We start from the raw sequence: 27,326 nt of genomic DNA, 5'->3' as shown, positions 1-27,326 counted from the left end.
GAAACGGTACCTGTTATTGGTAAGTGAAGCTTGCGCTGTTAATGCTTGCGTTCTCCCTGTGGGGGAAGCCTGGATTGCTGAGGCCCACGTGGTGCCTGTTCTAGGCCCCACAGTGGAGTATTAAGCTGCACCACCAGAAACGTTGCCTGTTATTTGTAACAGAACCTTGCACTGTTATTGCTTGTGTTCTCCATGTGTGGGAAGCCTGGATTGCTGAAGCCCATGTGGTGCCTGTTCTAGGCCCTTCAGTGGAAGGTTAAGCTGCAACACCTGACACGTTACCTGTTATTTGTAAGGGAAGCTTGCGCTGTTAATGCTTGCGTTCTCCCTGTGGGGGAAGCCTGGATTGCTGAGGCCCACGTGTTGCCTGTTCTAGGCCCCGCAGTGGAAGATTAAGCTGCACCACCTGAAACGTTACCTGTTATTTGTAAAGGAAGCTTGCACCGTTATTGCTTGCGTTCTCCATGTGTGAGTTGCCGGAAAAGGGCAATCAGATGAGTGTGTGCCATGTATCTGTCTGTATTTGAATAATGTCCACTAAAACAATGTATCTGTACATTATTTATGACAAATAAATTACTTGTTAAATCAGTCACTGGCAAAGAAAACTAGGATTCACTAATTAGTTTATATTTAAAATATGTATAAAACCATATTGCTTGTATCAAAGCACCTACACATGTTAGCATTCTTACCCATTACATTGTGTTAAATCATTTTTCAATGCTTTAATATATTTTCCACAACAATGATATTAACCTTTCACAATATCTTAGCATTGGATTCAGGATTTCAAATAGAGTCGTGTTTCAATTACACTATGTTTCCAATTCATTTCAAGTTATCATCAAATCACTCTGGTGGTTTAACATACTCTCTGCACGGGGCTTCACTAAAACCATAATATTAGCAAAAAGGTATCACCCACTATCAGTTCAAAAGCAGTGCTCTCATCTCACTCCCAAAAATATTTTAAAATACGTTGGCTCATTGCTACTCTTAAACTCAACAATTTCCTTTAGATTAAATATGTTTCAAAATCTACTTGCAAATTCTCATTAATCATGCAAACGATCCTGCTCTGGGCGGTAAGCAGCTGGTTAACATAAAGCATTTATTTATTGTCAGATACTGTGCATTTTAGAGCTAAAATCAAATTATTATGGGTTCAGTATTTTTATTTATTCAAAGAGCACTTACATTTTAGAGCTGAACAAAAGAACGAAACTGTACAACATCCGGAAGGAACATGACAACGAATCAAAACGTAGTATTTAGAGGCCGAAAAAAAAGAACAAACGTTTTAAGTCTATTACGGAAATCAGGCAGGATGGAGGAAGAGCAAATTAACAGATGCAGGGAATTCCAATACTTAGGTGCAAGCAGGGCAAAAGATTAAAAAACGGGAAAGAGCACTGGGAGGTTTGGGCACGGAAAGGAAATATAGACACTGAGAGCATAAAGGACGAGGAGGGGAGTAGAAAGGAATAAGAGAAGGGAGATAGGGTAATGTGATATTATGATATGGCATTTGTAACGTGCCTAAATACAAGTGTTTCAAGGCGCGATGAGGCAAGGAAGGGAAACAGAGGGAGGACAGAGACAACGATCTTACTAGGCCAAGAGACATTCAAATTGCGCAAGTGCAGGGGATGGGGAGGGGAAAAGTGCCAGGGGAAAGGGCAGGGGCAGTGCTGTACATGGGATGAAAACAATAACAAGAAGTGCAGTAAGCAGGTGGTAGGTGCAAGGGTAAGTGCAGACAGCAGGTGTCCAAGAGTGCAGGTAGGGGAACTGTAGGGTGCAGATACAGACCTAAGTGAAGGGTTGCCGGGAGGCAGTGCAGGTGTGCAACTGGACAGGCAGGGACCAGGGCCCGAAATCAGAGGGTAGCCATTTGACCAGTGCAGTATCAGACAGGAAATCAGCAGGGGAGACGAAGAGAGAAGGCAGAAGCAAAGAGGAAGGTCTTGAGGTGTTTCCGGAACCGGAGATGGTTCTCCTCAAGTATCTGAGAGGCAAATTGTTGCTTGGGGAAATGACTGACCATAAGGGAGTTGGAGGTAGAGGAGTGAAAAGCTCCAGTATGAAGGTATTTACAAAGCGGGAGTTGGCGGTATTGAAGCCCCAGAAGGTCTTGTGGACAATGCAGAGGGTTTTGAACTTAATCCTCGCAGCCACTGGGAGCCAGTGCAGAGATTTCAGTGCTGGAGAGATACGATCCCTGGGCTTGAGGCCAAGGACAAGTCTTGCAGTCCTGTTCTGGATGAGTTGCAGAGGGCGGGGAGTAGAAGCAGGTAGATTTAGAAAGAGGATGTTGCAGTAGTCCAGCCTAGAGAGCACCAGAGCTGTAGAGACAATGAGCTTCTGGGGGAAGGAGAGGAAAGGAAGAATACCTCTGAGGAGGTGCAGTTGGTAGTTTGACTTCTTAGAGATGTAAGAGATGTAAGGAGAAAAGGAGAGTGTGGAGTCGAAGATGACCCCGAGGTTCTTAGCCTCACAGGGTGGAGCAGGACCATGGAGAGATTTGAACACAATTAATAAGAAATGAAAAAGAAGGTGAGCCTCGAAAGAGAGCCAAGACATAGAGAGGACATCTGAAGAAATGGACGAGCACGGAGGAAGAGAGTGAAGAGTATGAATCTATGGGTGATGCACTGAGTGAAGTGGGGAGAGATGATGAGGAGGGAGGAAGAGAAAGAAGAGTATGGATCTATGGTTGATGCACTGAGTGAAGTGGGGAGAGCTGATGAGGAGGGAGGAAGAGAGAGAAGAGTATGGATCTATGGGTGATGCACTGAGTGAAGTGGGGAGAGCTGATAAGCAAGGAGGACAAAAAGCAGGGATGAGCAGTAAAGAATATTTGAGAAAATGAAGGTAGAAATAAGGGTTTTCGTACTGAAAGCACAACATATGATGAATCCTATGAATGTTGAGTAAGTGATGCCAACAGGAGTGGTCAGTGGTGTTAGAATGAGGAGAAAAGGAGAGAGTGGAGTTGAAGGTTACTCCTAGAGTACATGTGGTAACAGAGTAGGGTAGAAAGAGAGAGCTGGGACATGGGGAAGAAAAGGAAGACGGAGGAAAGAAGACAATTTCTGTCTTAAAGTGCTTAAGATAAAGGAAAGGTGAGTTCATGCATAGCTGGACAGCAGTCATGCACGAGGAGAGAAAAGTGTGGAGAGAATCAGAAAAGTCGGAAAAGGAGAGGAAGATTTGAGAGACGTTGGCATGAAAGTGAAACGAAAACCCAAATTTAGAAATAAATTCAGAAAGGGGGCAAATGGGGGAAAAAAAGAGGAGGACGAGAGCAGAGCCCTGAGGAAAACCATATTGCAGTGATATAGGAAGAGCGAGAAAGGCAGTCCAAGACACAGACAAGGTGCGGATAGAAATATAGGAAGAAAAGCAATGGAGGACAGAGTCAGAAAAGCCCAACGAAGAGAGAGAGAGGAGAGTGGGCTGAACAACAGTGTCAAATGCAGATGAAAAATGAAGTTAGATGAGAATCGAAGTGTGTTTCAGGTGTCTAGCTGTAAGAAGAGAGTTGATGAAATAAAGTAAAGGGTTTTCTGTGAAAATTGAATTAATATGCCTGGTCTCTCTAGAAAATGATTAATATCATACAGCTTTTATGCTGCATTTGTTATTCTGCTGGTTTAGAATAAATACAACGTCTGGGCCCTGGATTTCCACATGCCCCTCCTTTCTCAGCTTCTTCTCCTGGGCTGGTAAGCTACTTCCCATCTTAACTGGCATGTACATCCCAGCGGGTTATCTTATTGGCCTGCCTCTTCCACCAAGCATGTACATTTCTGGATCCTTTGTCCCATGGTTTGTTTGTTTGCGTTATAGTCCCTTCTTTGGATTAACCTCAAAAATGATTGCATTTGGCTGATTTTCCTGACAATGTAATATTCAAATGTCTTGCTATGAACTATCCAAATTGTTTGAAAACCAGCTACGTTTGACCCTTCAGCTAGGTTCAGATTAACTTGTGCCAGTCCAGTATGGGCATTGATCACAGAGTGCTCCTTTAACATAGGCACTTTGCACAAAGCCTGCCTGGTTTGGATTAACTGTGTCATTCCTGGTGCAGCTGCATGTTTTTCCTCTGCTCAAATTGTCTTATTTTTTACAGTACAAAGTCCAAAGCACAAAAGCAAAACAATGAAACATTGTGCAGGTTCAATCAAATCACATGACAGAAACGTCCACCTTATTCATGGAGTTCATGGGAGTTCATGGGAAATAAGCGGAATCAGGTTAAGTTTCAAGCATACGAGCATCCCTGAACACATCCCTAAAGATGAACACACTTGGAACCATGGAGCAGATATACTTAACCAAGAGGTAGTAGGGAAAGACATTGGCATGGCCTTGGTGATTTTGCATTTGGTTATTTAGCATATGTACCAGCATATGTACCAAAGGCTCATTTCCAGCTTTGTCCTTGAAAAGTGACATATTGGAAGACACAAACTCTTACTATTGTCATTCAGATTATTCAATTAATGAAGCATTGAAGTTGTTTCTTGGAGGTTGCATTTCTTCTTTTTTTACAGCACTTTTCAAGGCGTCCTCCAGTAAAACTGAAAACCTCACACACATATGCATCTGTAGTATGTCTTTAACGCTGTCAGACTTGTGGAAAAGACACAGAAGAGTGCACCAGCGTCGCACTGCTACCTACCTTTTCATTTTCAAGTGTTAGCAATGGATCCCACAGCGAGCATTATATTCGGAAGTCTAGGAGCACCCAATGGCCTCACGCCTCAGACCCGTGACGTGCAGCAGTGCAGTGCTCCTTACGCTTCACAATGCACGAAGAACTCTCCCACACTCTGTCCCACGAATGGTGAAGGTAGCAACTATCTATTAGCATGTGTCTATACAACATCTTCACAATGCCAATATCTATGTGTCGGGGCAATTTACACTTTGGACAACCATTAACGAGAATGTTGGGATCCTGAGAGCTAATCAGGAGCCAGGCCTTCCAGGCGCTATGCGCCAATGCAGTGTTGGAACCTCATGGGTCTTAGGAGTCGCCACACTGCTCCAGGGGGTTGCTGGGTCAACCCTCCATTTCCTTACTTACATCACCATCACCCTGTTGCCTCCCGTCACCCCTGGTTGCCCCCTCCCCACCCACCAGCCCACTTCATTGTTAATGCAAAGGGAGAAAGCCCTGCCTTTGCATGGTCGACAGACATCCATAGCTTGGTGGCCTTCGTGGAATGTTGCTCTTTTTTTATTTAGAAACTGCAGTCATTGCTTAGCATTGAGCCTGGCAGTGAGGTGTTAATAGCAATATTACATGCTGCCTGTAGAGACTTATGTTTTCGCCTCGCTGCAGTCACCCGCACTCGTGGGCATTGTTTAGAATGCGAGCCGCGTGACCACAGGAGGCAGTTGCTGGAGAGTTTGAATAGTAAGGCCGTAAAGTACTGAGGGCTCTGGGGAGCTCCTTTTAAATAAAGAACTCTCTTTATTTCCTGTGCCGCCTATATTCTTTCAATTGGCGACGAGGATTAGGAGAGGCACTAGGAGCTGGCCGCGGAGCCGAGATTCCTCCGGAAGTTTGCTGAGGCTGAGGGATGTCCACGGCGCTGCGGTCGCGACCGGCAGCAGCGCAGGCCACATTGTGAGCGGTGAGGTGAGGGGCCGCAAGGGGACTGTCTCCGCAGCGCCCTGGAAGCACGGCGCTGCCAGAGGAGATTTGTCTCACCTTTGAAACGAGCGGCTGTCTCTGCGGCGCCCAGGGAGCGTGGCGCTGCAGGAGGACGCTCTCCCCACCTCCGCTCGCACTTGAAGAAGCTTGAAGAAACCTGCGCAGCGGGTCCTGTTCCTGGTTGGTGCCGCCCACCCGGCTCTCCATTGGACAGTAAGGTGAGGAGCAGGGGGTGTGGGGCAGGGCACAACCAGAAGGGAAAGGAGTGGCTAACTGAGGCCAACAGGCCCAGAAATAATCCAAAGAAATCTTGAGGAGGAGCTGGGCACCAGTGGAGTTGTGGATAAGGGGCAAGTAAAGGAAGGTTGGATTTGCAAGACTTGCAAAGGAGAAGACTGTGAGGAGGAGAAAGTTTTGAAAAAAAAAAAGAGAGACATAGAAGGCGTTTGTACAGTTGTGGAGAACACTATACAGAACATAAGGAAGGCAATTGTGAATTGGTGCAATTTGGTGCGAGTGCACACCACGAACTATATAAAGATGGCTGCAGCAAGTATGGCACCACCACCACCGTTTCTACCAGAACCTGGTGCTCCACCAATAAGGTGGGATAGGTGGAAAAAGTTATTTGACACCTATCTGATTGCCATAGGTGGTGATAAGTTTGCGTCAGCGAGAAAAGAAGCAATATTACTCCACAATTTAGGAACTGAAGGCAGAAGTGTTTACGATGGTTTGCCTGATCTGCCACAGCAAGGCCAAGGAGACGTGGATCAGTATTCCATGGCGGAGAGGAAGTTAGAAGTCCATTTCGAAGCCAAGAAAAACATAACGTTTGAAAGGCACAAGTTCTTCCAGAGGGTACAAGATTCGCAAGAACCAGTGGAAAATGTTATTGCAGCATTAAGGTCCCTTAGTCATACGTGTGAGTTTGGGCTACTCACGGACTCTCTTATAAGAGACCAATTAGTTAGATGCACGAATAATGTAAAAATACAAGAGAGGCTACTGTCAAAAGATGCATCACTGGAGTTAGCCATAGACACGGCAAGAAGCATGGAACAGACCCATAAATATATGAATACCATGAAAGGAGACAAGTCGGAAGGAGAAGTGGCCACAGTGAGGGGATTCCGCAAAGGCATTCCTAACAAGGAAATAAGATGTTACAAGTGTGGCAGTAACAGTCACATTTCAACAAGCATGTTCTGTTCAGCCAGGAATATTTCGTGTTTGAAATGCAAGAAAAAGGGTCATTTCGCAAGAGTCTGCCGGGAATCGGGGATGGTGCAAAACATTGAAGCAGGAGGAAGAGTACCTGAACAAGAAGAGGATCATGCTATGGGAATGAGCAACCAAGCAAAGCATGTGCTAGAAGTATCAGACGTTTCTAACAAGGGAGGCGCACCAACAGATGTATTCATGATCAACGGGAGAATAGTGACTATGAAAGTGGACAGTTGTTCACCGTGGACTTTGATGTCAACGGCAACATTCTTGGGTTGCATGCAGGGCGATGTAAAGCAGTTGAAGGAACACAATATTGAACCCTATGCATATGGGAATGTAAAAATTGAAATTGTAGGGATGTTCCAGGCTTCCATTAAGTATAAAGGGAGAAGCTGTGAATCTAAGATATATGTTACTCAAGAAGGTTCATCACTCCTGGGATGGGGTGAACAGTGGAAGTTGGGTATCAGGATCTAAGCAAATGCGGAAAGGCCTATTGATGTGGCCGAGCTGAAAGATAAGTGGGAGAAGGAATACCCCAAAGTATTTCAAGAGGAATTGGGAATGTTAAAGGGATTTGAACATCAAATTCAGCTGAAGGCAGGAGCCAGTCCTAAAGTGCACAAGGTGAGGCCAGTGCCTCATGAACTAAGTGAAAAGCTACTCCAAAGAGGAATAATTGAGCAGAGTGAAAGCTCTGAATGGCTGTCGCTGGTGGTGGTGGCAGCAAAGACTAATGGAGACATTAGACTATGTGTAGACCTGCGAGATCTGAACAGGAATATCTTAGTAGATAGACATCCCCTGCCGATAATAGGTGACAAATTGTCGGTGTTGAACAATGCCAAAGTATTTTCAGTCATCGATCTTTCTCAGGCATACCATCAGGTTCCACTGAAGGAGGATTGTCAACACTTGACGGCATTCATTACGGTGTTTGGAACATTTAAGTATTGCAGGATGCCGTTTGGACTCGCCTCGGCGGCAGCTGTATTCCAAAGGGTGATGGAGACAGTGTTGAGTGGAGTAAAGAACATTATTGTGTTTCAAGATGATGTTCTGATATATGCTAGTTCCACTGAAGAACATGATGGGGTGTTGATACAAGTGTTAAATAGATTGGGTGAGGCAGGGTTAACGGTTAAAAGGAGTAAGTGTAAGATTGCGGTGCATAGGGTGGAATATCTTGGACATGAGATAGATGAACAAGGGGTGAGGCCCAAGAGGAATTTGGTGGAGGCAGTGAAAGTTGCACCTGGGCCAGAGAATAAGGAACAAGTGAAATCATTTTTAGGATTGGCCGAATATTATCATAAGTTCGTGAAAGATTTTGCAAAAGTGTCCACCCCTCTCAGAATGTTGCTCAAGAAGGGTGCGAAATTTGAATGGTCAGCAGAATGTGATGTGGCTTTTGAGTGTGTCAAGAAAGCGGTGAATGAAGCACCATCCATAGGTAGGTTCGATCTCAAGGACAAGAGTGTTTTGGTGGTTGATGCGAGTATGCTTGGGCTGGGAGTGACATTGGTGCAGTATGACAGGGACAATACAGAGAGAGTTATTGCGTTTGCATCTAGGACTCTGAGAGGTGCGGAGTGCAAATATTCCGTTATAGAAAGAGAAACCTTGGCAATGTTCTGGGCTGTGAGCCATTTCAAGTATTTCTTGTGGGGAAGAAGATTTGTGGTCAGGTCAGACCATAAGCCCATGGTTCAGCTTTTTGAGAGTGGAAGATGGGCGTTGGGTTCCCCAAGGATTAGCAGGTGGGGTTTGGGACTCCAGAATTTTAACTTTGAGGTAAGCTATTTGCCTGGAAAGAAACATGTGGTGGCAGACTGCCTGTCAAGACTGCCAGTAAACAGTAATGTTGTGGAAGAAAAGGAGGAAGAGGAAGAGTTGGTAGTGGCAGAAATTCAGAATGCTGTAAAGAAGGAAGAGTGGATACAAGAAGAAGATGTAGATGAGGATATTAAGCTTATAAAGTATTGGACAGTGAGAGGGTGGCCAGCCAAAGGAGACATAGATAATAAATTCAATACCTGGTGGGAGATAAGGGACGAGCTGAATTTTTGTGAAGGCAGGCTGAGGAGGGGAAGGTGCATTGTTCCTCCACAGTCATCTGTGTTGGTGAATTTGGCACATCAGGGACATCCTGGAGAAGCGGCCATGAAAAGGAAGTTGAGGCAGAATTATTGGTGGCCGGGGATTGATAAAAGTGCTGAAGGGTATGTCAAAGATTGCATGATTTGCCAAACTAGTGACAAATGTAAAGTGGTGAGAGAAGCCCCATTAATACCTAATGTGATACCAGACCAGTCTTGGAGCAAGTTGGCAGTGGACATCATGGGTCCTGTAGCAGGGTTGGGAGAAGGTCTGAAATTTCTATTTGTGGTGGTAGATTTTCATTCCAAATGGTTTGAATGGGAAGCAGTGAAGGAAGTCACAGCTAAGGAATTGATTAGTTTCTTGGAAAGAGTTTTTCTTAAGGAAGGTGTACCCGTTGAAATTGTGCCAGATAACGGGGTAAAGTTTGTATCTGGGGCAATGAGAAAATTTCTGGAAGGATATAGCATAAAACATACGAGAACAGCGTTGTATAATCCCAAGGCGAATTGTCTTGTTGAAAGAGTCAACAGGTATATAAAAGGGGGCCTGCAAATGGCCATGAAATCGGAACAGCCATGGAAAGAGGTGTTGAGGATGCTAGCATGGAATGATGTCACTACGCCGCACTCGGTGACGGATGTATCTCCATTTGTGTCTATGAAAGGCAGAGAACCTGGAACAAGGCTTTGTCCAGGATGGCTAGGTATGGCCAAAGTGGTTAATGTAGATCGTGATCACATAATGAAACTCATTAAATTGAGTCAAGAAAAGAATAAAGAACTGTTTGATGACAGGATGAGGGTGAAGGAACAAGAATGGAAGATTGGACAGTTGGTGTATGTTAAAAACCCTAGACTAGTAAACAAATGTGTAGAAAGTAAGTTCCTAGGACCAAAGAGGATTTGTGCAGTAAAGAATAATGTTGTCATATTGGAAGGAGGAGAGGTCTGGTCTAAAGGAAGGTTAGCAAGAGTGGGAAATTGGAGAGGGAATAAGTTGAATGAACAGACGGAAGGAAGAGAGGTGAATGTAAACAATGACAAGAAATTGGGAGAGGAAATGGAAGGAAGGGCAGTAGATGGGAACGACGATAAAACTTGTGTGAGAAACGGTGAAGATGTGAGAACCGGTAAAAGAAGTTTGCATAGGTCTAGATCAAAACCTGTGTGGATGAAAGATTATCAATCTTGAAATTAATAAATGAATTGTATGACATATATGATGCACAAACTTTAACTATTGTTTTCTTATGCTTTTCTATGTTTTTTTGTAACTGGGTTTGGTTACATTGGTTATGGTAGTTTCTCCAATATTTCTTATTCACATAAATTGTTTATTTGTTTTCCTGTAAAGGGGAAAGATATGTAGAGACTTATGTTTTCGCCTCGCTGCAGTCACGCGCACTCGTGTTCATTGTTTAGAATGCGAGCCGCGTGACCACAGGAGGCAGTTGCTGGAGAGTTTGAATAGTAAGGCCGTAAAGTACTGAGGGCTCTGGGGAGCTCCTTTTAAATAAAGAACTCTCTTTATTTCCTGTGCCGCCTATATTCTTTCACTGCCACAGGTCATACAGGTAGTTTTTTTGTGTATTGATCAAACCTTTTATCAAATACAACACTCCACAATATGTCTCACATTGGTTTGTCTCAACAGTCCCAAAACCCCGTCCCATCCACCCATCTGGAAAAAGAGCCAGTCGCATCGGCACTGGCTCACCTGTGGTGATGATATTTAACCCCTATTTGTGATGAATGCCTAATGATGGCGGTTAGCCCCTATTTGTATTTGGTACATTGTCTCCAGGTAGTTATACACCCTGGTTCTGGGTACACAACTGCCAGAATTGCCCACAGCAGCGGGGGGGAAGTGCTTAATACAGGACCCTAAGGGCTTCTTTATGAGCATGGTGGTAACAGTAAAGTTATGTGGTATTTTAAATACCTCCTATGTTTGAAATACCACCTAAATATAAACTGTGAATGAATGGGATATTTACCTCATGGTGTAACATAGAAGGGGATGGGTTAAATAACACATATTTACTCATATAGCACTTTCTCCTTATCACATGAAGTACATATCCCATACAATCACAACTCATAATTAGGTGGTATTTTAAAAACAAGTGATATTTGAAACACCACATGTTTTATCATTACCGCCTTGCACATAGTGAGGCACTTAGCATTTGATTAAGGAAGAATAATGATGTCATGGGAGGAATCCATCTGTTTTCCTTCCCTGAATGAAGAAGAATGTACTTTTGGACAAGGGAATGAGTGATAATTCAGTTGCCAAGAGAGCTATTACTGTTGCCATGCCCAGGTTTGCCTGCAGAAATCACCACCTTTGCCATGTGCTACACATTTAGTGTAATTGATGTATACCACAGGAGAAGGCCATTTGCACTTACCAACACAGGAAGCTGGCTTCCCACTCCAGACTTTCCTGTCCATACAGGTCACAATCCGGTCTCCTTTGAGTTGATACCCCGGCGAGCAGTAGTATTCACATCTGGAGCCATAATATGCCCCATCAGAGCATTTGAACCCTCCATTCACTGGCATGGTAAGTGAGTGGCATCGTACCTCTGGAAAGTAGAAGATATGTGCCAAGTTACTATTGCTTATAAGAAAAGTATGGGGTGAAGGAAGAACACGTGCAACATATACGGTATCATGTCACATCTGACTCTAAACTATTCTGGTTTGCTCCACACAAAAGCAACATGCTAAGATACAAAGATACTAAGGCGGGTTAGGTGAGTGCACAGATGTGAACTGGACAAGGATAGGTCAGAAGTGCATTTTTGAATTTCCAAAAAAAACCTTAAGCTGGGGCAGGAATTAGCACTGGAGGGAGTGACTTCAAAGCAAGGCAGTTTTGTCTTTTTTGCATTATAATCATTTAATTTGTAAAATAAACAGTAAAGAAAGAAACATTAAAATTGCATTTGTCACAATAAAACGACCGTAGCACTAATAAGCAACGTGTAACTGTAAGCTATAAAAAAAGACACCTGTGGCCCTTTTGGACAAACGTTTTTAAAAAGCACAATAACATATTTATTACTTGTTTAAAGGAAGGAAACACTGCATTACTCACCAGCACTATTTGGGCAAGGCTCTACTCTCAGGTGCTGTGAACTTGCCTTTGTCTGCCTCAAGAAAGGCTTAGGGTAGGGCATTCATGAACATCACAGTGGTGGTGGATAATCATTCAGGGTAGGGCCTTCATGAACATCACAGTGGTGGTGGTGGATAATCATTCAGGGTAGGGCATTCCTAAACATCACGGTGGTGGTGGTGGTGGTGGACAATCATTCAGGGTAGGGCATTCCTAAACATCACGGTGGTGGTGGTGGTGGATAATCATTCAGGGTAGGACATTCCTAAACATCACGGTGGTGGTGGTGGATAATCATTCAGGGTAGGACATTCCTAAACATCACGGTGGTGGTGGTGGATAATCATTCAGGGTGGGGCATTCCTGAACATCACGGTGGTGGTGGTGGATAATCATTCAGGGTAGGGCATTCCTAAACATCACGGTGGTGGTGGTGGTGGTGGACAATCATTCAGGGTAGGGCATTCCTAAACATCACGGTGGTGGTGGTGGTGGATAATCATTCAGGGTAGGACATTCCTAAACATCACGGTGGTGGTGGTGGATAATCTTTCAGGGTAGGACATTCCTAAACATCACGGTGGTGGTGGTGGATAATCATTCAGGGTAGGGCATTCCTGTTGATCACGATAGTAGTGGTGGAGGATAATCATTTAGGATGGGGCATTCCTGTTCTTGAAGATCACGATAGTGGTGGGTGGAGGAAAATCATTCAGGGTAGGGCATTCCAAAGATCAGGTTAGTGGTGGCGAATAATCTGTCAGGATTGGGCACTCCTGAAGATCAGGAGAGTAGTGGAGGAGAATAATTCAGGGAGGGGCATGTTGATGATCAAGATATCAGTAGAGGAGAATTGTATGAAGAGTCGGAGTTGCTTTATGATTCTGGCAAATTTCTTTACAAATTACATTTCTCCTGTCATGCCAAATCACAACATTGACATGTGCCGTGCTAAGTGGTGGAAATCATGGGATTTAGATGCAGATTGTGTTTTTTACCATAGGTATAGGGGTGTCCCAGACAGGTATTGGCGAGTATTGTGCAACATTTGGAATCTACATTGAATTATAACAGGAGCCAATGGAGGGCACCAAGAGTGGTAGGAACTCTATTATCGGTGCCAGCCTCTTTCAGCACATTCCATTAGTGTGCTGGGCTGGTACTCTCTCAATAACGCACAAAGTTCATTGGCAAAGTTCAGCCTGGTGTTATTCACTGAGAACACTCTGACCGAGAGATGCAACTACAAAAGCAGTCCGAGGAGGAGGAAGAATGTTTCTTTGGTCACTATGGTTACCAGGAAGTTCATGTTAAAGTCCTTATTTGGCAAGACTCACTGAATTTGGTTTTTGGCCATAGAATGCACTGTTGACTGAGGTATGGGAGGGTGAGTTCAACATGTGTCATGGAGATAGGTGTGCAATCCCTGTTTTACCTCAATTAAGCTTACATGTGTTTATACCTATACATGCCTCACGGATGTCATTTAGGGGTTGTCAGGGTTAGTAGCTGCTACCCCTATGCTACCCATAGACCTGTCCCTGCTACCCTTGGCCCACTGGACAAAGCGACAGAGCCAAGAGCAGTTATCTGTGTTGCACCTAAAAAAGGCGGTTGTAAGTGCAGCTAAATGTGGCACAGCTTTCTTCAACTGGAATCTAGATCTCTTTAGCGGGAGAAATAACAAGGAGTCAAGAAAAACCATGAAGCCAGCATCACAGACAGGTTGGCAGTCCATTAGTGAAGAATGCCTGAATGGTTGGGTTTCGAGGTGGGGCTGTCTGTGCAGCTCATACCCGGTACTGTGGCAACAGGAAGGGTATGGGGGCTAGGTCTAGCTAGCTGGAAATGGGTAAGAGCAGCTACAGTACTCAGTGACAGCACAGCATGAATGCAAATCCCATCAGTGTTACTCGTTGTCTGCTTTGCACATCCAGTGACCACTGGGCCTTTGATGCGAGGGGTGTGCTCCAGTGGCTTCTGACACCAATCCTGCCTGGGCATTGTGTGACCTGACCCAAATCTGCCAGACCTGCATCACTGTAGATAGACGAATGGTGAGATCATTAATGTACATGAAGTTGCCCTCCACCTTTGGAGTAAACCATCTGTTTGGAAGGATAGCTCGGAGCACCACCCTTGCTTTCAGAACAAGAGTATGCAGTGCAACATGGGTTCATTTCCTGTTCTAGTGCTTAGAAGCTGGAGGAGTCTGGCATTAAGCCAGATATAAAGGACGAAAGAAAATAATAAAATGGGCCTTTACTAGAGGTGATGTCCTGAAGCTGCTACTGCTGTTTACATTTTAAAATGTAAAAAAAACTGCAATTACTGTGACCTGCAACACATCCTACCCCTCCATCTCCCATCTAACAAAAAAAACGGTGGGTTACTAACCAAATAAGAAAAATCGAAAGGTGATGGTTGGAAGGTTTCACATCATTCATAACCACTGGCAGAGCTCTGGGCAACACTCCAGACCACCATTTTTCTGGTTGGACTTGTGGTGGTCAGTTGCTGTTTTCAGTCTGTGGCCAGAGACTTGGCAGGCACTGGAAGTCTGCACTTTGGTTCTATGTTCATTCATCGGCAGTTTCTTTTCCGCTGCATTTATTGCCGAAAATGTTTCCCTGAAAAAACTAATCGACCACTATTATTTATTGTTGGTTTTTTTGTTTGTTTGTTTGTTTGTTTGTTTGTTTGTTTATTCATTTGTTAAGCGCACCAGACTCATGAGTAAAAGGGCACAACGACAAGGAAATGCAAGGCTTACATAGTTACGTATACACAGGTTATAGAATTTACATATAGCTAGATGAACAGTTTTTGCATGACTACAGGATATATACAGTATGAACAATAGGGCTGAAGCAAAGGTACATGCACTAAGGATATAGAGCTTATATGGTTACATATACACAGGCAACAATATTTACATAAAGAACGAATATAGCAAGGTATACTGTTATCTTGATTGCAGGATAGTGTCCTCAGGGGAGAGGGTGATGGGAGTATAAGCATTGGTGGCAGTGATGTGTTTTATTAGGTTTTTTCTGAAGAGTGAATATGGTTGGTCAGCTCTCAACTCGTGGGGCAGTGAATTCCAGCTTTTGTCTGCCTTAACAGTGAAGCCATTGCCCCCGATGGTAGTGAGTTTGTATTTGGGGATATTTAGGCAATTGGTGTTCCCACTTCTAGTTGGGCTGTGGTGAGCGATTTGTGTTGACGTCTCAAGGCAGAAATGTGGGTTTTCTTGTTTATGCCAAGGGCTGCTCTTAAGGCGTTATTCTGTAGCGTTTGGAGCTTTTGAATAGTAGATTTGTTAGCCCCAATGTAGAGGGCATTGCAATAGTCGATTCTAGAGAGTATAAGAGCTCTAGCCAGGATCAGACAACTATTGTCAGAGAGGAACGGTTTACCAGCTCTAAGAAGTTTGCATGTGTAAGCCGTAGCCGAGGTAAGGGATTTGACCTGCTTGTCAAAGGAAAGTGTGGGATCCAAGTAAAATCCCAGGGTTTTTACTTCCTTGCAGACTCTAATAGTATTGCCGTCAATATTGAAGGATGAATATTCTTGACCTAATTTTTTAATATTGGCCTGCGAACCCAATATTATTAGTTCAGCCTTATCATCGTTCAAACATAGACCGTGAGTGGTCATCCATGCTTGAGTGATAAGGTAAACCTTGTTCACTAGGCCCATGTCCGTACTGTAATCCCCAGAAAGTGGTAGGAGAATCTGGGTATCATCTGCATAGTTAGTGTAGGTGATACTCAGCTGGTCCAGATCGTCGAACAGTGGCTTAGTGAAGATGTTGTAGAGGGTAGGCGAGACGCAGGATCCTTGGGGAACACCACATAGGATGGGTGTAGGATCGGCCGATGCTGAGGGGGAGAAGTCTCTCATGGTCCTCTCACTCAGGAAGGACTCGATCCACTTGATAGCGTCCGTGGAGAAGTGAGCTGCAGAGTCAAGGTGCCGGCATAAGACCTTGTGGTTGACCAGGTCGAATGCAGCGGAGAGGTCGAGTAGGAGCAGGAGTACTGTCCTTCCTTTGTCTCTCAACTCGTCTATTTGGGACTTAATGTCGATTAGGGCAGTCTCAGTTCCGTGCAGTGGACGGAAGCCAGATTGTCGGTTGCCCAGGAGTTTGTGCAATTCTAGATGCTTCTGAATTTGAATGTAGGTGGCCTTATCCAATATTTTTAATAAAAATGGGACCGTGGTAATAGGCCGGTAGTTTGTAGGAATGAGGGGATCAAGTGTCTGTTTCTTGAGGAGTGGTAGCACCCAGGATTGCTTGAGGTTGGCAGGTATAGTACCTGTGGCAAATGAGGCATTTATCAGTTTGGTTGTAAATAGGGAGAGTTCTCTAGCAGCATCTTTTATTAGCTGTGCAGGGCAGATATCGCCTTTGCAGTTTGAGGGCTTCAAAGATAGGATAATTTTTTCTACCTCTAGGATGGACATTTTAGAGAAGTGGAATGTGTATTATGTGCCGGTGGTGGCTCGTTGGGCAGGGGAGTGTTAGGCGAATGTAGTAAGTTTCGAGACTTTTTTTTAGTTGAATTTTATTCTGAAGTGTGTCAATTTTATGTGCTAAGGCTTATTGTATATCTGTACACCAGGATTTGTCCTTGGTGCAGACCTCCGGGATAGCAATAGGGGACTCTAGTTCTTTGAGTTTGCAGAAGAGTTCTTTCATGCTTGAGTTTGAGTTAGCAATACGTTTGTCGTAGGAGTCACGTTTTGCTTGGCAGATTTCCTTTTTGTAATGTGAGGAAAGTGCAGTTAATTTAGCTTTATTCTCACTAGAGGGGCATAGTCTCCAATTTGTTTCACTTTTGTTCTTTAAGGTGCAAAGGTCTTTGAGTTGAGGGGTGAACCATTTGTTTAGGTGGGCTATGGGTTTGCTCGGTCTGAGTTTGATAGGAGCAATTTTATCCAATGCGGTGAGCATGATATTGTTGAATTCCTGAACTAGGCTGCTGGGATCGAGATTATCAGGCAGTGCGTTGAGAGTAGGCAGTATGGCAGGGATAATTTTTTCTACCGTAATACTTTTATTACTTCTGGTTGGGCATGGTGGTGCTCGTGGTCGAGCCAGAGGAGTGGGTCTGATAGTAGATAAGTGAAAGGAGATCAGAGAATGGTCTGTCCATGCTAAAGGCAGGATGGAAGTGATTTATTCCTTATTCCCCACCCCACCCTACCCCCTATACAGGCCCTTAACCCCACAAAGCCCTCACAGACCATATTTTTCGATTTGTTATTTTGGGGAAAAAGGTTCAGCAAAAAAAGTTACGAAAAGAAACCGGGCGTTGACTGAACTTTGTAGCCTGCGCTTTGGTGTTTACCGCCTCTACGAGATGCTATGTCTGTTTATAGTTTAGCCCGAGTGATGTACAATAGTCCAGTTTGTTGTTGGCTGTTTACATTCACAGTCATTTGGTAATATGGGCCTATACACACTGATATTAATGCTACATATGGTTATCCAGTCTTGTATGAAATGTATATCATATTACAGTGATATCGTAACCATATTTTTCTTAGTGTACTGGGGAAAAATGTTATGTGATGCCACTTCCTGTTTTATGAAGGGGTGAAAGGTTGTGTGCCATCACTTCCCATAATGTCACCTGGATGCAGGGTCAAACGACATCACTTCCTGTGATATCATCAGAGGTCAAGGGTTGTGTGATGTCACTTCTGCTACCTCTAGCATTTTGGTGAAATGACATCCCTGGCCCACCTCCAGTGGGAGGTGGCCCTCGGCCAAAGGAATACATGCGTTTATAGATTGCACACATTCATGAGTATGTGGGTATCATGCAGAAACAGTAAAATGGGAGTCAAAGTCTTCACATACAGTAGCTTGTGTCTTAACAGGATAACATAGAATAATTAAAGCATAAAGGCTTGAGGGAGGCCATGGCAGCTGCAATGAACGATAGAGTTGAAGAAACCTCTGCATTCATTCAGGAAGACCTTTATCGATAGAGTAACATTACAGACATCACAATGGCCTGCACCAAGTGGGGGAGAAGGGTGTTATGAACAACAATACTAAAGACCTCCAATTGGTCAAGGAAAGGATCATCATGTAGAGTGGGTCTAAGTCGGCTTTGGCTGTAACATAACATAATCCTATATTCTGATTAGGGATTCTATATTGTGATTAGGGTGTCTCATATTGTTGTGCCATTCTACATGAAGTCTAACAAAGGCTTAACGATCCAAAGGAGACTGGCCATTGGTAGTAGTTAGACCAGCTTGCGGGATCAAATGATGGATTGGTAAGGCATTTGTGAATGGGAGCCTGATAAAGGGGGCAGCTAATGGACAAAAGGTTACAGTGAAGGTCACAGTTTAGTGAAGTCATTGCTCAGAATCAGAGGATGTCAGCACTAGTGCCTAGGAGGGGAAACATTCACAAGCAGAAGCTTTTGATGTATATGAGATTAAGTGAGATGCAGTGTGTCTGGATAACTAGTGGATCAGAGGCAGTGGGGAGTGGCATGTGCTTGAAGTCGGATGGTGGTGTTGGTTTAAATGCCTGTGTTTTATTTGCCAAAGGAGGTTTTGAGTTTGGTGCACAGCTGCTAGGAGTAGAGTGTGAAGCATTGTAGAGAGTGTGGTGCAGGATGATTTTTGGGGGTATTATGCAATTGTATCCCCACCAATAATGTCGCCATATAGAGCACGGTTTGCAGGGGTGTCCCCGCTCCCTTTAAAAAGAAATATGGGGAAAGCAGGCGTTTCCCTCGCAGGTTCCATGTGTAATTATTGCCACAAAAAATTGCGCCATTCTTGTATGGCGATATTATTGCAGGGATATTAACATTGAGTAGGTTGCAAGAGTTCAAAGACCCTGTACATTTATTCATGAATCTTGGTGACAAAGTACGATTTAATGGCTTTGAAGAGGCCATTTCTGAACAAGTGTAAGAGTCTGCTTTAGGAGGCGCAGTCTTACTTTGTTCTGGAATGGCGGTGCTGACATTTTTGCTTGTGAGTGATGAAATCTATGGTGAACCCGCTCAGGTTACAAATGTGGCTTTGTCAGTGTGAAACAGGCCGCTGCACCAGATTTAGTGAAGATGTGATTAAGGTGGGGTAGACAGTGTTCTAACACAAGGGTCAGTCTTTTAAGCCCCTTAGGATGGTCTCAATAAGGTCTTTGAAAATCAGAGAGCATAGCTTTACCACTCAGCCAGAATGAGGTCTTGGGTGGTGTTTACAAAAGTTGGGATCTGTTGATCTTTCAGGCGAAGGGTAGGGACTCGCCCAATTGCATGTTGATTTTCCAAGAGAGGAGGACGTGAGGTCATTGACCTAAGAAGAGGGAGAGGAAGTATAATATAAGGAATAGGTCGTGCATCCACAATTTAAGCCAGAGAATTGATAGTCTTCTGGGGTTTTGAGCTGAGATTGGAGTTTCCCGGGATGAGAAACCATTTAGTGAACAGGTCCCAGTTTCTCAAATAATCTTTGCATGAAGAAAGAGTAGGCCTTAACACTCTAAATATGCAGCACCATTTTATTTGGTTTACACTTAGTCGTTTCAGTTACCTGCTGTTTATTAGTAGGCATTGGTACTCACACACCTGAAGTTCTTTGCTGTGTTTTTTTTTTATCCCAGTCACCGCAATGAATATGCATCAGTGTTTTCTAGATTATTCTAAGGGTATAATAATATAACACCTCCCTGTATGCCTTTTTTATTTCATAAAATGTGGAGGAAATCCAAGTGGGACATTTATAATTCAAACATGACTAACTCATTCCCAAATAATTTAAATGTTTATCATTTCTAAATTTAATGCAAACCCTATTTAGTGCGTGTAGGTAATTTTGATCTTATATATTTATTTATCTATGGTCATATGTGCACCAGCTTCCTCTCTCAGCCCCACCTCCTCTGTAAATGTGGCTCAATTGAGCTGTCAGACCATGATGTAGTTGCATGTTTCACAACCATTTCATTCTCACATCCAAGATTGCAGAGCTGCTGACCAAATGAGTAATCATAGTTCATGGTAACAAATGCTTTAATGTTAGAGAGAGGGTTGTGAAACATGAAATGGGCACCAACCCCAGTATGCATTACATAATCAGTGAAAATATATGTAGTCATTCCTGTGGTGCCCAAATGCTCTTTGATTTTATGCAAAGCAGCCAAGAATGTCTATTGATTCTATTTTTCCCATTACCCTTTATCATAGTATTTTGAAGTCTATCTTTGAATGAAAAATGGCTATCAGAAAAAAATGTAAATGGTCCTTCTAGTTTTGATTATATGCGTTGCTCAGTAAGAGAAGTTTAAAGGTTTCATTAGCACCCAATGGGAGTGGTGTTGCGGACTCCCTGCCAATCAGGAATCTCAGAACATGGTCTTTACCTCACAGTTAAGCCCCCGTTTTAAGCCTGCTCGGAAGTGGGAGGTAGCCATCTTCACTGCTGGGACATCAGGTAGGCATATGCCGTGCTCCCCTTCCCCTCCTATGCCACACCCCCAGCCCCAATTTCCAGATCCCTCACCCACCCCCACCCCACTTACCTGGCACTCCCTTGTCCCTCGCAGGTGCCAGGAAAACACAGTGTTTGCGGCGCATTTCAATTGCGTCAATGGCCACCATGGAAAGGAAGAAAGGACTACGTGTAGTGGCTGCCATTTTGGTTTGTAGTGTATTAAAGTTGAGAAACTGCAGACACGCCGTTCCTCAACTTGAAAAAAAATCTATTAGCATACCGGTATAAAATAGCGGGATGCTAATATCAATAAACTCCTGCAAGGGGGTTGGGTAGCTTTTCCGGGACAGGTAATATCTGGTCTGCCGTGAAAGCCTTTGCTTGGCTCAGGCTTCTAATTGGCCAGGTCATTACCTGGCCCATTAAACCCCCCATCCGTCAGCGTTTATTGCTTAATTACGACAACAGTGGAAACTGGAAATGATAAGCAGAAATAAGCCCTAAGATTTAAATAAAAAGCCATTTAACAATTTTAGTACAATTAAATAATTTCCTTTTTAACCCCAGTTCCCTTAGAGGAGCCTGTGGGTCTCATTACCAGTCCGGCGCTAGCCGTGACGGTAAAACCGGCAGGCTGCCGCCGGACTCGTGAATTTCTCGGGCGCCTTGATTCACGTAAACACCAGGGGATTACGACCCCGTTATTCCTGGAAGTCAGACGACATAAAACCATTAATCCCCATTCCCATTTGAGTCCATAGGACTCAATGGGAATGGGGATGACAGAAGCACCGGCACCATTAATAACAGTGCCAGTGTTTCTGTGAAAGTCTGCGGGCGGGTCCTGTCCCGCCCGCCAGGTCAGACCTATCGGGCGGGATGGCACCCGCCCGCAGACTCAGAGTGTGCCGGTCCAGTAACAGCGGTGCCAGTAGGCTTACCAGCACCGTTGTTACCGGACCGGCACACTGGTAATGAGGCCCTAGGTGTCCTTCCCAAACCTCCCCACATGCAGGTAATGAGCCCACAGTGTGAAGGTTGGATTAATGCTGGACATATGCACGTGATGACAATGTAGGTATCTAATACCATGTAAGTGTAATTCCAGGCCTGTCCCCACATTGGAGGTTGTCTCTGTTCTGATGCTCTCTTTTTATGGATAACCAGCAAAGGAATTGGTCCGGAACAAGAAAGAGCTGCGCTCCTGCAAAAATTGTCTTGCCAGACCACCATTCTGTGTAGACCCGAGGCCCAACCCACTCCCAAGTTGTGGAAGCTCACTGCACCTGATTGCCGCTAATCTCATTGTGCGTCATAATGTGCGCTGATACGCGAAGACTTCACAAACTGCACTTAAAAGTGGTCCTTTGCTTACTGGGACAGCGCAAACTCAATCAATGAGACAGTCCAAAGCTGTATATGTCTCATGCTTTGCACACATTTTACTGCTATGGTCACTAATCCGACAGATGAAATGAGCATCATACCCACTGTGCATTGCATGCTCAGAAGGAATGCACGTTTGAATAATTATTACAAACATGTTTGATAAATTGGTAGTCATTCTTATGTTCACAAAAGCAGCCAACATCCTATATTCAGAGCACCCTCATTATTTGACATCTAGCTCCGTCCCTGAGTGCTGCCCACACCACTGACAATCCACCCCTCTCCCGCACGCAAAGGGCAGAGGAAGTTCCACCAGTACATTTTGTCAATTTCCAGCACTGGATATAACCATAAAAACATAGCACAGACTCTCTGTCCATGATACCTGTGCTTTTACTTGGCCACACTGCTGTCAGCAATGGCTGGTTTTTCTTTAGTAAACCCACAAGTGACAATGTGACTTCAGCCCACGGACAGACAGAGACAGAATGAAACAGAGGGAGAGACAGTGTACAACGAGCGAGATAGAAAGAGGGATGGGATACATTACTCACCGTAATCGTATTTCTGATGCTTGTATCTGCTTAGATTCACCTGCTATGTATAGGCCGACATCTAGTGGAAGCTGCATAGTATTACAGTTGTTGTTTTTGAAATTCAAAAAGGGACGTCGACAGCACGTGCCTGTAATACCATCCTTAGTGTGACATCCCCTGTACCCATGGTCCTTCATGCGTCAAGGTCCTTCAGATTGTTTTGTTTCTGACATGAGGGAGCATGAAGTGTATTGTGAGTACAGTTGTATCCAAGGAGTTAAATATCAGAGAAGCTCATATAATATCTATGCACCTTCTCTAAGGGGAGGAAGGCTGGGCGCATGTGAATCTAAGCAGATACAAGCATCAGAAATAGGATTACGGTGAGTAATGTATCCCTTCTGAGGCTTGTTGAATCTGCTTAGATCACATGCTATGCATAGATTAGAAAGCAGTGCTAGGAGAAGGTGGTGGGTTATGAGAGGGAGCGGCAGCAAACAGATGTTTTAGAACTGCTTGTCCCACCTGTGTATCTGCTTTGGAATGGGTGTCAGTGCAGTAAAGCTGAGTGAAAGTATGTACTGAGCTCCATGTAGCTCCTTTGCAAATGCTGTCTAAGGGGGCATTTGCGATAAAAGCCTGAGTAGCTCCTGTGCTCCTTGTATAGTTAGCTCTTGGTGTGAAAGGCAGTGTTTTGTTTGATAATGAATAGCATAGTTGTATGCATCTGACTATCCATCAGAAGATAGCATTTTTGGAAATGCAGTCTCCCTCTCTGCCTTGTGCTATGGAGACAAACAGTTGGTCTGTTTTTCTCAGCGGTCTGGTCTTGTTTACGTAGTAAAGGACCGCCCTCCTCACATGCAGTGTTTGGTGTTTTACCTCAGCTGAGCTAGTTGGATTCTGAAATAAGGCCGGTAGCACAATGGATTGGTTCACGTGGAATTTGGAAATTAATTTAGGAGAGAACCTCGGATGTGTACGTAAAACCAATTTATCTTTATAAATGATAAAGAAAGGATCCTGCACTGACAAATCTTGCAGTTCACTAACTCTTCTTATGGAAGTAATAGCTACTAAGAAGGCAGTCTTGTATGTCAGGTGTTTAAGACTTGATTTATGCATAGGCTCGAATGGGGGCCACATGAGTTTAGCAAGTACAACATTGAGATCCCAGCCTGGCGGTGGGTTTGAAATTGGAGGGTGGAGTCTCTTTACCCCCTCCATGAATGCCTTAATGACTGGAATTTTCCACCATGATACATCACTCTGAGAGGTGGTGTACGCTGATAAAGCCACCAGGTGGACCTTTATGGGGTTGAAAACTAACCCTGAGTCTAACAAGTGGAGCATATCATTTAGAATGTGGGATGGAGTACATTCTATGGGGTTTATTTTTTATACTGCCACCAAATTACAAATCTCCTCTACTTGTCGAAATAACAGTGTCTGGTGTTTGGTTTACGAGCCTCCTTGAGGCTATCCATACACCATTGTGGCAGATTAAGGTGTCCGAACTCTATGACCTCAGGAGCCAAGCTGCCAGGTTCATTGAATGTGGTTGAGGGTGTGCTGTTATTCCCCCGTGTTGGGTCAATAGGTTTGTCTGGCACGGGAGTTTGATGGGATCGCGCATCGCCAGTTTGCACAGATGTGGATGCCATGGCTATCTTGCCCACATGGGAGCAAATAGGATGAGCGTAATTGGTTCTCTGTGAATCTTGTTCACTACCCTGCTCATTGAAGGAGTCGGGGCGGAGCGTAAGCAAATCTCCCTGACCAGTTCATCCATAGGGCGTTCCCCTTGGAGCCTGGTTGGGGGAACCTGGACGCGAAGTCTGGGCATTGCTTGTTTTCTCCTGTAGCGAACAAGACCAGTCTTGTGTAACCCCACTGAGAGAACATGTGGTCTACGAAACTTGAGTCTAGCTGCCACTTGTGTTCCTCTGGTAGGGGATCTCTGCTTAGAGAGTCAGCTAGAGTGTTGAGTACCCCTGGAACGTTTTGGGAGGATAGGAACATCCCTCATGTGAGTGCCCATCTCCATATTTTCTGTGCAAGCTTGGACAGACGTGGAGAGTGTGTGCCCTTGTTTGTTTACATAGAACAATGCAGTGGTGCTGTCTGTTAGGACCTGAACCGCCTTGTTCGTCAGCTGCGCCTCGAATGCTTGAAGCGCTTTGAATACTGCCAAGAGTTCCAACAGGTTGATCTGGTTCTGTGCCGTGATGTGAGTCCACAGACAATGTGCTATCTGGTGAAGGTAATGTGCCCCCCACCCGGAGAGTGATGCGTCTGTAGTAACGATCGCTTGCGCTTCCGGTTCGCGGAAGGGTTTTCCCTTTAACAGGTTTTCCTTTGTCCACCAGCGTGGGTTTTTTTCTAGAGTTGGTGAAACAACCACTAGATCGTCCCACTGACCGCTTGCCTGAGACCATTGTTTCGCCAACCACTCCTGCATGGGTCGCATGCGTAGGAGTGCGTGTGGGACCAGGTATGTGCACGACGCCTTCATGCCTAGTAAATGCATTGCTTTGCGTACGCTTATCTGGCAACCGGCTTGATACTGAGGTATTTGCCGTAGAAAGTGTTGTACTCTTTCCATGGCTGAAAGGCCAAGCCTGCTTCTGTTTCTTAGACAGCTCTTAGGAACTGTTCTTTTGTGTTGGGCACAAGACTTATTTTTTTTCCTTTATTGAGAAGCTCAATTCGGAAGAGAATCTATATGGTTCTTTGTGTGTTTTGTTTACAAAAATGAAGCGTTTCCCCTGTGATCAGGCAGTCGTTCAGGTAGGGGTACAATGGGATTGCCTCCCTGCTGTGGGATACATTTACCCACTCAGCAGAATTCTACTCCATCTTCAAGCTGCATTTTAGCAGTTACCAGCAGAATGGCTGCGCTGGCTCCTTTGAGCATCATTGCCTCGCATCAAAACTGTGTTTTGCAGCTACACAATGATGGCTGCACTGTCTTGCCAAACACCTATTGGGCAAGATGGAACAGGGAGCACACGGAGAAAGGCTGCCAGTGTGTTTTCTTACAGGCACCAAGGAAGAGAATTGAAAAGCAGCCTTGCTTTGCTGCTAGCTCCACATTTCCGCTTGAAAAAGGAAATATTTGGCGTTTAAAATGATGGCGCCCTGATGCTCTGTTTCATCTATTCAACATTACGCAGTTCTGATTCAGGGTGATCCGGCTGTGCCCATCCACATTCAGATTGTGCTACAGCCAAAGAAAGCATTATCACTGAATGACGGGCTGTGTCAGACAAGATAGGGGAAATCAACAGAAACTTTCCTCTCAGCCGCACGGAAAATGCTTGACTTTTGGGCTACAACATGTCAAAAATCAATGATTTAAAAGAAACCCTAGCTCTATGGGCATATGTCAATTTCAGTGTACCTGTGTCTTGAACAGACTGCTGCATAAGAAAAACTGACTAGGGCTGCAAAACAACGTTAGGAATTCAGATGGAAGAGAAAACATTTTGAAAGGGACATCCCAGCAGACTTCACCTTATGTTAAAATGTGCTTTTGGAAATAAGAAAAATACCTGTTTTAAAAGTGTAATGTTGAATAAGGCCCGGTCATTGCCAGAAATGTAAACAGGGTTTTGCTGGGAAACATATATGGGATGTTTTATTTCAAAAAGCTTGCTTTTGATTCAGAACAAAATAAAATAAAATAAAGAAATACATGTATTGGCTGTACTGGGAAATCAGCCCAAATAGGTTTCCTGCCATGGCTCAAGGGATATTTGGGTCCTGACAACAGGAGTGCCCTCCCCCCAAAGGAAGCCACAATGGATTTCTGGGACGCATACGTGTTAATTTCTGTCCTTGAAAACTTTGAATGGCCAAGAGGAAAAATATCACACGCCCATCAGACTTCTGTCTGTGCTTCAGCTTGAGACAATAGATTCTGGGACACCTACGTGTTACTTTGGAAGTGACACTTACCATTCACTCAAACTGGGGAAAATCCAGGGCAGCCCTGGGCTAAACTGACATTTGGTGGTAGCCTGGAAAAGAAAATGGTCCCAGTTGGAGGACAAAGGCCAGCCCATTTTTGCTCAAAACACTATTTAATGAATAAACTTTAAAGACTGTTAATTCTATAGCCAGACAATGCAGTAATGTAAATGTTTTACAGTTTAAAGATAATTTTTGTGGCGTACAAACAAGATATTGTGGCTGTCCATAGCATGTATGGGACGTAAATGCCAGGAGAATGCGAATCATGGGAAAAGGACATGGTGGAACATTAAAAATTAATGGAAATGTGCCCTATGATAATATGTATATATGCTTAAAATTGGGGGATTTTAGGTAAATTGGTTCCCACTAAAAACCACGAAAAACTATTAGAAGGTCAAAATAATGTCATACAGACCTGGGAGTGGGAACACCATGCTCTGTATGGGATATGCAATTTGCCCATGTGATTTGCAGAAGTGCCACAACTGTATAAATGTGTGATTTATGTTAAAATTGATTTTAGGCAAAAATGACTGTGGGATGGTTTTGCACCTCATAAAACACAACCCCATAAACTGAGTCCCCACCTGGAGGAGGCGACCAAAATAGGCTGACCTATCTGGTTCTTCGGGGTAGGTCTAGCTTAGTCTGGCTCAACAATAAATCCTGTGAGTCACCCGCATTATAAAAAGGGGACGGTGACAGAGACAGGGACTCTCTCATCTGTATTTTCCAGCGCCAGCGTATCCAAACATTCCAGATCCACCCTGCAGATTCCAGACTCCACTGCAAGAAAATGGATAGTTGGTTCAGGC

At 44.3% G+C, this 27,326-nt stretch overlaps 1 protein-coding gene across 2 annotated transcripts in view; it reads right to left on the bottom strand.

Moving 5' to 3' along the window:
- SRPX (sushi repeat containing protein X-linked) overlaps window positions 1-27,326 on the bottom strand; it is a 482,285-nt gene that overhangs the window by 193,397 nt on the left and 261,562 nt on the right. For both annotated transcript variants that reach the window (XM_069636552.1, XM_069636553.1), the window contains one exon: window positions 11,421-11,597. In XM_069636552.1, the coding sequence (XP_069492653.1) occupies window positions 11,421-11,597 (177 nt within the window). The remainder of the gene's footprint in view (window positions 1-11,420; window positions 11,598-27,326) is intronic.

The sequence above is a fragment of the Ambystoma mexicanum genome, chromosome 7p (assembly GCF_040938575.1).
Source record: "Ambystoma mexicanum isolate Mex_15411 chromosome 7p, UKY_AmexF1_1, whole genome shotgun sequence".
Classification (NCBI taxonomy): Eukaryota; Metazoa; Chordata; class Amphibia; order Caudata; family Ambystomatidae; genus Ambystoma; species Ambystoma mexicanum.
The sequence above is the reverse complement of the archived record's forward strand: the minus strand, read 5'-3'. Positions and strand labels throughout refer to the sequence as shown.